The sequence below is a fragment of the Carassius auratus genome, chromosome 9 (genome assembly GCF_003368295.1).
Source record: "Carassius auratus strain Wakin chromosome 9, ASM336829v1, whole genome shotgun sequence".
In the NCBI taxonomy this organism is placed as follows: domain Eukaryota; kingdom Metazoa; phylum Chordata; class Actinopteri; order Cypriniformes; family Cyprinidae; genus Carassius; species Carassius auratus.
Genome location: NC_039251.1, coordinates 27,405,737 through 27,415,881, shown reverse-complemented (window position 1 = coordinate 27,415,881; position 10,145 = coordinate 27,405,737). Strand labels below are relative to the sequence as shown.

General features: G+C 35.7%; 1 protein-coding gene across 3 annotated transcripts; it reads right to left on the bottom strand.

The window, feature by feature from the left end:
- Window positions 1-455: 455 nt before the first annotated feature.
- On the bottom strand, window positions 456-6,977 carry LOC113108935 (nectin-3). 3 transcript variants are annotated; one of them, XM_026272364.1, is made up of 7 exons: window positions 6,801-6,977; window positions 6,187-6,516; window positions 3,283-3,585; window positions 2,816-2,921; window positions 2,039-2,178; window positions 971-1,093; window positions 456-865 (listed from the first exon to the last, which is right to left on the bottom strand). In XM_026272364.1, exons 1-6 carry the CDS (start codon window positions 6,883-6,885, stop codon window positions 984-986), a joined length of 1,074 nt encoding a protein of 357 aa, XP_026128149.1. In that variant the 5' UTR covers window positions 6,886-6,977; the 3' UTR covers window positions 456-865; window positions 971-983. The 3 variants fall into 3 exon arrangements, with proteins under 3 accessions (XP_026128149.1, XP_026128150.1, XP_026128148.1); XM_026272365.1 differs by having other exon boundaries at window positions 977-1,093; XM_026272363.1 differs by having other exon boundaries at window positions 456-1,093.
- Window positions 6,978-10,145: the final 3,168 nt, after the last annotated feature.

Sequence of the window (10,145 nt, the reverse complement as noted above, 5' to 3'; positions counted from 1 at the left end):
GATATTGGTTTGTTTGAACTCAGAGGGAGTGTTAGCTACATTAAAAAAGTTAGCTGCTTAAGTCATTTGTGGATTAATGCGTATTAGAGATGAGAACTGTTTAAAACGATTCAGTTCGATTTGGTGAACTGAATGATTCGTTCGTGAACTGGATATCTAGACTGCTTTGATGTGAACTCTCTCTCACACAGACATGGAAGAGAAGACAATGCTGAATAAATGCTATTTTTGGACCAAATTTTTTTTTCGATGCTTCAAAAAATTCCAACGGACCCTCTGATGTCACATGGACTACTATGAATGATGTTTTTCTTACCTTTCTGGAAATGGACAGTATACGGCACACACAGCTTCAATGGAGGGACTGAGAGCTCTCGGACAAAATCTAAAAATATCTTAAACTGTGTTCCGAAGATAAAAGGAGGCCTTACATGTTTGGAACAGCATAAGGGTGAGTTATTAATGACATACATTTTTGGGCAAACTGACCCTTTAACTCTTTCATAGATATATTTAAAATTTCTATTACATGACTGTTATTTATAGTTAAACAGATCTCTTGGGCCCCCCAAAGTGCATGTGCCATTAGAATCATTCTAACTTCGCCCCATTTGCAGCGCCCCTGATTGGTAACATTATAAACTGCATGCTGATCTAGATATTCAGCTTGCAAACTCATCTACTCATCTAAGTCAAATCATTCAAAAAACAGAGCTTCTGGTAATCGCGGTCAGTTATGACCATAACAACTCCGACCATGACAGATGGGAATATGAGCGTAGTGCTTGATGACTAGCTTCTGCTTTTCTATCCACATCACAACAGTCCCATCGTGCAGGTTCACATGTGCAGCACAGATAAGACCCTGGATAACAAAACCAGTCACAAGGGTCAATTCATTGAAATGGTCTAAGGGTGCAAAAAAATCTAAATACAGAGAAAATCACAAGTTGTCCAAATGAAGCTTTACTATTACTTGAGTGTTAAACACGATGCATTTTTCGACCACTGCTCAATATGTAGGCCAGAGAAATCCACAGGACGGCACAGCTGAAGACCAAACCAAAAAGAAGCCAGCAGTCATCAGTGGATCCTATAAAAAAATGTTAATAAGGATGTTTTTTTTGGGTGGGACATGTATTTATTTTGCCCTATAAATAGCGCAAAAAGATTAGTGGGTTGTGTAACTTCCTTACATGTGACTTCTATCTCCTTTCGGTGTTGTGACTCATGAAAGGCCATCGATGCTTGGGGTCGGCTGAGTTGAGACTGCTATTTGCATCATTCACTACACCTTTTTAATGCTGTTGGTTAGTGATTGGTATATTAGTGCACGTGTGCTGTGTGTGCTCTTATGTCTGGGGGTCTGTGGCCCCATGATTTGCCCCTTTCCTCCGGCAGGCTTGGTAACCCTATATTTTAAGAATGGTGGGTTATGATTTTAACTAGGTCTAAAGTACATAACTTTTAAAGTGTGATTCCCTTAATTTTGATACTATATTAAAGTTGAACATCCATCTATATGGAAGGGTACTGCTTGTGAATAAAAGGGTTGAACTTCTCTGTCTCTGTTCTTCATTCATTTATGGGCCACTGAACTTGTGTTGCTGTGCAAAGTTATTTCCGTGGAGACAAAGAGGACTGAGGAGCAATATCATTGGAATCAGAATGACTTTTTCCAGCTGGTAAATGATGAAAAAAGCCAATCCCAATCCACTCGACTTTAAAAAGCTTGAGCATTTAAAGCAGCAGATGAAAAAACTTTAGCAAACACTTATAATAAACGGAAAGTCGTTGTGTTTTGGTGTGGATGCTAATATCATTATCGTTATTTGCATAGCTATAATTCACAGTCTGAGCAGGCTTTAATCCTCAAATTTACATCCCTACAGGATTGTACAGATTTTCTGTAATGCATCAAAACCTGAAATGCATTTGTTGTTGATGCCAATTATGCATTGTTTTAAAAACAAGATGTAGCTTAAAACAGAAGCAGCTAAAGAAAGTGTTTAAATATAAAGATTATTAGGCGACTCACCAGTGTTATTCACATAGAGGAAACCTGAAGCACTTCCATACTGGTTTGATGCTGTACAGATGTATACACCATTAGAATCAGTAGAGGATTTTGGGATGAAAAGCTTGTTTCCTTCAGAACGAAGAGTACTTCCATTCAATCTGTTAATAAAGACACATTAGGGAGACTAGTGAATCCAACGGTTATATACATGAACATATGTGACCCTGGAGCACAAAGCCAGTCATAAGTAGCATGGGGATATTTCTAGCAATAGCTAACAATACATTGAATGAGTCAAAATGATACATTTTTCTTTTACGCCAAGAATCATTAGGGTATTAAGTAAAGATCATGTTCCATGAAGATATTTTGTATATTTCCAACGGTAAATATATTAAAAACTAATTTTTGATTAGTAACATGCATTGCTAATGACTTCATTTGGACAACTTTAAAGGCATTTTTTTAAAATGTATTTATTTATTTTTTCAAAAATTTTAATTCAATATTGTCCTATACTAAAAAATTTAAAAACGTTTTTATACTTTTTTATATTTTATAATTATTTTAACGTGTCTGATTGCACACTTCTTGTTTTCTGAATCCAAATGTTCCCAAATCTTGAGTACTAGAACATTCCCAGATATAACACTTACACATACTGTTTTCCATCATCCTATCTGAGTAAAACAAAACAGCTCTGCCTAAAAAATAACAAGCAACTCTGCCATACAACTCTGAAGCTGTCTGAAATGTGTAGGAATTAAAGAACTAAAAAGCACATGATTTCATTACTTGATCCAGATGTAGCTGGTTGGTGCTGGGTTACAATCCACTGAACAAAGATATTCTTGAGTCTGTGTTGGGTCATCAGGAGATATCACCACCAAGTCAGGAGGATCTAAAAGTTGCAAATAATAATAATACTTTAATGCTTTAATAATAATAATAATTAATTTACAGGAGGGAATCCGTGCGAATCACATTTCACATCTGGACGGTTAAAAGCATTATGTAGGCCAGGAAAAGTTTAACTTTCTTCTTCTAGAGGAATGAAAATGTGATTGCTTTCCAGCTCCACCAGTTAACAGATTGCAGACACAGAGGCCCATCACAACTTACTGTCACATAAAATCTGTTAAGAGTTACTCAGCCTTTAGCAGTTGCTGTTGTATTCTTTTTGCACTAAGCTATACTTGTTTGCAGTTTATGACAGTTTACATATTACATATATGTTATATGTAAATGCATATGTTACTTACAGTGGACATTTATTATGTAGTCAAGTTCTAGCTCCTTTGTCAGTGTGCTGTGTTTTATCACACACTGGATCTTCTTCTGGTTTAAATCTTTAGATGGTGCACCAAGTGTGTGGGACACAGATGTGACGCTTCCGTCTGTGTGCTCTGTGGAGCTGGTTTCTGTCCTCAGTGAGTCATTCAGAGCTCCTAATCTCCAAAACACCTCTGCTGCAGGCCGGCCATGGGAAGCGACACATGAGGCCAGAATAATGTCAGAATGACCCCAAACATGTGTCTTCCCTGTAACATTTCCCACCGGAGGAACTACATTTGAAACAAAAAAGGACAATTAATGAATTATGTCAACAACGAGAACATGACAAACATTGATTATTTCTAAAAGCTGGTAGTTAATCTTTTTTTATTTTTATGAAATGGTTAATTATTGAGTGTATAAAAATGAAATACTTAATACTTAAATAAAAAACGTAATAGTTTTTGTCTTTCAAATTTAAATGTGAATGTCAAATACATTGACCGTTAATAATTTTTATGTTATTTTTGTGCACTAAGCAGTACCATTTTTCTTTTACACGTTTTGTTCTGTAAGAGGAAATATAATGATGAATCGTTTAAAATGGAAAATTCTGTCCATTATGTGTTAAATTCTGATGCTTGAGACAATGGGCTCTATCATACACCCAGGGGGGGTGTTTAATGTTTTGGGGGCCCCCTCTGAGGATTTTGTGATGGATTCTCGGGCTGGGGATGGGTATCGTTTACATTTTATCGATATCAAGTACTTTACTGCCATGTTACTCTCAATAATTTGGTGCAAAATAAAAGATTTAAAAAGATAAAATGTTTCAAGTCATTTTATTACTGCAGTTTACAAATGCATGTTTACAAAAGCAAATGGAAAAAGGCACATAAATAATTTTTTTTTAAATAAAAAGCCCCTTCAGAGAGAGAGAGAGAGAGAGAGAGAGAGATTTTCCAATCATATCATAGGAGCACAATAGAATGTAATGGAGAGTTCTGGTGTCTCTATTTTTATAAACACACACACACACATACACACACACACATTATATATATATATATATATATATATATATATATATATATATATATATATATATATATAAGTGTGTACTGTATATATATATATATATATATATATATATATATATATATATGAAAAGAGAGAAATCTCAAATATGCAATGTTGGGGGGTTTCCAGGACCAGGATTGGGAACCATCTACATGATAAAAAGGCTTCTTTTTAACATTTATTCAGGGCCTTTTTGAATATGGGGGGAATTCCCCTCTTAGGTGACTCTTGTGGTAGGGAGGAATTTATATGAGTGGTGAAATTTTTTTGACTTTCTATTTTTTTTTTTACAAATATGTAATTAAAATTTGGTCATGCTGTGTATATTTGTTTTTACAATGAGGCAATTGAGTTGGGATGGTTTGGGGTCAGTTTGGCGTTTTCAAACATATAAATTGTAAAGGCTAACTGAAAGCCCAAATGTGCATATACTGCATCCAGACACTCATCACGTTATAAACACAGACACACTACAGTGCATAGACGCTAATGCTGATGTGACTAATATGTGTTAGTTTTGACTGCAAAGATATGTAATGTTCTACAATATAAACTTCACGAAAGACTTAAGTCCGATTCTGACGGTTATTATTTCTCGTGGGGACCTCTGTAACAAAATAAATGTACATATCAGCTCAGAGATAAAACTCATGGATTCAGATGATGATTATTATTGTTGTTTTTGTAAAAAACTGTATTGTCTGATTACGCAGTATTTACTGTATCAATGAATGACAACACAGTTTTGAGTCTGTCACATGTGCATAAAAAAGTGTGAAATATCTATTACGTTGCTTTTTACTATCACTTATATTGGGCACTCTTTTTCATTTAAATTCTGTATGTTGACATTGATAATGATGAATTTGTTTTTCGAGGGTATCGTTAAATTACTTGATTAACTTTTTGATGGTGACTGCTTGCATATTTTAATCATATTTGGTAATTCTTTGTAATGCATTTGCCCCGATTTGATCCATGGGAAATGTATCCAACGTTATTATGGTTTATTTTGTCATAATTATTTTGTTTTAAGGAGTTAAAATGGCTCTTAACAACCTTCAATGACATATTCTATCACATTATTTTGACAGTTAAAGTTTTGGGTGTTTTTTGTTGTTAGAGTGGGCAGGTTTCTGTGAGCTTTTGGGCTGGAAATCATCCATCCAATCTGGCAACACTGTGTGCAGCTCACTCAAAGTGCAGACGTGATGTGGTGATGTGAAGCCATTTGTGCACTCATGCCTCACTTAAAGTTTTCAAATTATTTTGTTAGTTATTTAATGAAGAAATATGAATTGTACCTCACCTTAAGCACTGTAATTTTTTTACCTGCACCAGACAGAGATTGAGACTGCTGCATGTCGTGCCAAACCTAGTCTCATGCATAGAAAATTAATATATATTCATTTTTATATTTTTATTATCTTGTTGTTAAAAATTACAGATTTTTTATCATTATTATATTTATATTTAAGTGTATTGTATTTATAAAAAATATTTTTGTTATTGTTTTGAATTTATTATCATTTTGTATTGTCTTTAGTTTTCTTATTAAAAGCTGTATATTTGATTAGTTTGGATGGATTGACATTTTGTTGTCTATTAAATGTATATATGTAGTCTTTTAATAGCCTAGACATCTTGGGTGTGTTTAGACCACTAATAGATGTCTTTTAATCAAAAAATTGCTTTTCTGGGCACATGGGTGGGTAAATAAAAAAGATATAATTTTTTTGTTGAATCCTAAGCATTTACAAGTTTGTATTTTAAAGCAGCTTTAATTCAGAGAAGAACATTTACGGTCTTACCACGTACGGTGACATTGATGTCTGTCTGAGTTTTTCCATTAGGAAATATGGAGATACAAGTATAAATCCCATCATCCTGCAGTGTCATTCCTAGCAGCTGAACCGATCCATTCTTCTCTTTAATATTTCCAGTAAACTTGAACTTGTCCAGTAAATCGTTTTTGTTTTCAGTTTTTCCATCTTTGTCAACGATTAAGAAGGTTTCCGGTTTAGGGGTTTCTCTCGTCTGTTTCTGCCAGATAATATGAATTAAATTCTCCTCTGTCTCAATCAGATGACAAAACAAAGTGATATTTCCTCCTTTTTTGACTGATACATCATGACCAACAGCTGCAAAATATGTAAAAAAAAAAAAAAAAGTGTGAGTTAACATATAAATATCTCCTGAAAAAAAAGTGAGTTGTTCTCACGATTCAAAATGGAATCGAGGCTGTTTTTTTTCTTCTTTTTTTGCTTAGCATAATAACACAAATGACCCAAATTAATTTTATTATTATTATTTTTTTACTGAAAAGATGTAACACAATTTAAAAATCATTAAACCCCAAGATCATAAACTCCTATATCCAATACATAAAAGTTAACATATAGTAAATACAGTAAAAGCAACTTGCCTGTTATGCTGTTACATTTGAGATAAAAGAAAAACAGACTGAAGAATAAGTCAAAAACATTTCTTCTCCAAAGCAGAAGATGCATGTTGTGCAAAAGCTGTAAAAACCACTTCTAATGAACTACTCTCAGGTCTCTCGCTCTAGTCTGTGTGCTGTTGCTGACTACCCTCACATGAGACAAAAAAATCAGTAGACCATTGGATGAGTAGAAAGGAAGGGGAGGCCGGACCAAGACTAAAAAAAAAATGTGTTTGCTCACTGTTCATCACTGTTTTCACAAATTCAGTTACACTAAGACAATCGTTTTCAAAAACCATTTTCAGGGCCCCAAAATGCTGCTGTTGTGTAAATGAATGGCTGAAACACATAAAAACAACATTTTCTGAGCTGCAGTTTGTTACACATGATGACCCCGTTCACTGAAGACATTGCCTACAATGGGGATGTGAGCATCAGAACTGAACCACAGAGCAGAAGAAGCCTGTCTGATGAGTCATGCTTTCCTCTACATTCATTTATGTTATTAAAAAGAAGAAATGTCTTACTAAATACTTTTATGAAATACTGCAGATGAAAACAGGAAGTGATACCTTTAGAGAGGGGGTGTCAAACTCGGTTCCAGGAGGGTCAGTGTCATGCAAAGTTTAGCTTTAACTCTAATTAAACATACCTGAACTAGCTGATCAAGTTTAGATATTATAAAAACCTTTATAGAAAGGTTTGGAGCTGGTTGGAGCTGAACTCTTTAAGACACTGTTCATTGATTGGCCTTTTAAGTGTGTATTACAATTCTGTGACTTTTAAAACACTCCAAAAGATAAAAGGAAACAGTTAACTTCTGCCTAAGTTTCTTTAGTCATGTACCTTATATACTGTAATTGTGACAATTAAAGCTCAGAATGTAGTTCATGAAATGTCTCCGTAGTCTGCTCTTCTAGAAGAAACATAATGAGGTCAAATGAGAAACATAATGAGGAAGTCTGAACTTCCTGTTATTCTGTTTGTTGGGGTTTGGTACTTGTATCACCATGAAGTACATTTCTGAAATCTATGAAAACACAAAAAGTGCATATTTGCCTCAGGACAATGACTAATAACGACATATTGTAGACTGACCTTCAGCCCAGTTTTTATTAGCAGATATTATGCACAGAAGTAATGGATGAGCAATTACCATGTAATGCTGCCTTCACATGCTATGTTAATTATTCTTAAGTTTCCAAAAATTGGACATGAATCATAGTTACAGTTGGGAAACTCTGAGGTAATTATGAAACCTGAGTTTCCGAGTTGGTCGGGCCAAAGACATGGCAGAGGTGGGAAGTTTTATTCATTTTCTACATTGCGTTCTACTGCCAATTCAGTCATGCAGATTTATGTATATAAATAATAATTTGATGCATATTGTATGTATTGAACACAGCAAACAGCATTTATTTGACTGAAATGTAGGAATCGTCACAAACATAGGACATTGAGGATAGCTCGAGAAGGCAGCATGAGCGCTGTCTTTCCATATTTTGCCATTCTGATTTTAAAGTATGTTTTAACTCTTTATGTGCCATATAGACATATAGATTTCAACTGTAATCAAAACATCTTGATAACATTTAGAAAGAGTCATAAAATGGCATTTGGTATTTCACAACTAAATAGAATCGGATTGACAAATTATGCCTGACATCACACATCTTAACCTTTTCTAAAAACCCTTCTCGGTAACACTTTAGAATAAGGTTCCATTAGTTAATGTTAGTTAATGTATTAATTAACATGAACAAACAATGAATAATACATGTATTACTGTATTTATTCATCTTCGTTAATGTTAGTTAATGAAAATACAGTTATTCATTGTTAGTTCATGGTAATTCACAGTGCATTAACTAATGTTAACAAGCACAACTTTTGATTTAAATAATGCATTAGTAAATGCTGAAATTAACATGAACTAAGACTTATAAATGTTGTAGAAGGATTGCTCTTGCTTAGTTCATGTTAACGAAAGTAGTTAACTAACATTAACTAATGGAACCTTATTCTAAAGTGTTACCCCCTTCTCCAATATAGCTTAAACATTAACATGCAAAAAAGGTCCAGAATCTATCAGTTAATCCACAGACTTTGCGTTCTGGCTGTATCTGTGATTGAGGTGTTTTAAAATGAATATGACACTCATGCCTGGTCTGCAATGGTTCTTCCTTCAGTCACACTTTCATTGTGAGAAACCTTTCTGCTGCCAGCCTGCTCTGAAGCCATGAACAACAATAAAGCCATAATGGAAGTCAGTTTAGATGTTGGCTGTTTTGTGGTATGCCAACTCAAATTTTAGAACAACCAGATCAACCTGCATCGAAGCTGAACAGTGTAGAAAATCAAATTAAAATTTAGAGTGTCAAATTTTCATCGTCATTATATCTGCAGCATCTTGACTGTCTGGAATTAGTTCAGATATGATCAACTAGATTGGATAATATAGCTTCCCAAAAAATGGAGTTTGGCGATTGATTCTAGTATCATAAACCACTTTAAAATGTGATGTTATTTCCTGCTGCTCAAATAACAATAATGCAATGCAATGCATTTGCCAAGTGTATACAGCAAATGGTGAATTTCAAACGATATAAAGACTTTGGAAAGTCAATTTAACTGTGTGACCTGTTCATAAACAAGGTTCCTTAAATCATGGTTGGAAGGTATGAATAACACCCAATAATTATCCTAGCATAACCTTTGGAGCTCTTCTGTGGGATTTGAGATAGGTGGGTGTGACGAGTGGGGTGGGGCCGAGGGATGTGGGAACGAGCGAGGCCAGTGGAGTGATTGGGAAATGAGCGACATCTGCGACCCACCACCGGTCTCGAGTCACCCAGAGGAGATGGAAGGATATAAACAAGGAGCGACGACAGTGAAGGACGAGAGAGGACCAGGCCTGGGCTTATAGTTGTGTTTGCCTTTTATTTGTGAGCATCAGTCGTCCGTGAGGGGCTGATGCGCTGTTTTGTGTTTATTTTTGTAATTGAAGTCTTTATTTGATTGTCCGCCGGTTCCCGCCTCCTTCTTCCCGATGATTAGGAAGATTTTATTATTACAGTGGTGCCGAAACCCGGGAGAAGGAGGGACGCGCTGCTGAAGATCCCTCGCCGCTGTGGTGAATCCGCGGTGCCATCGAGCAGGCGAGGAGTGTGCCGCCATGGACGCTCGAGGCGGTGGGCTGGAGTGAGTTGAAAGGACGGGTGAGATTGCTGCCGGCCGCCCACGATGTGGAGGGGCGGCTGCCATCCGTGAGGGAGCGGAGGAGTCGGCGCCATTCGCCAGGGGGCCGGAGCCTGGTGCCTCCATGAA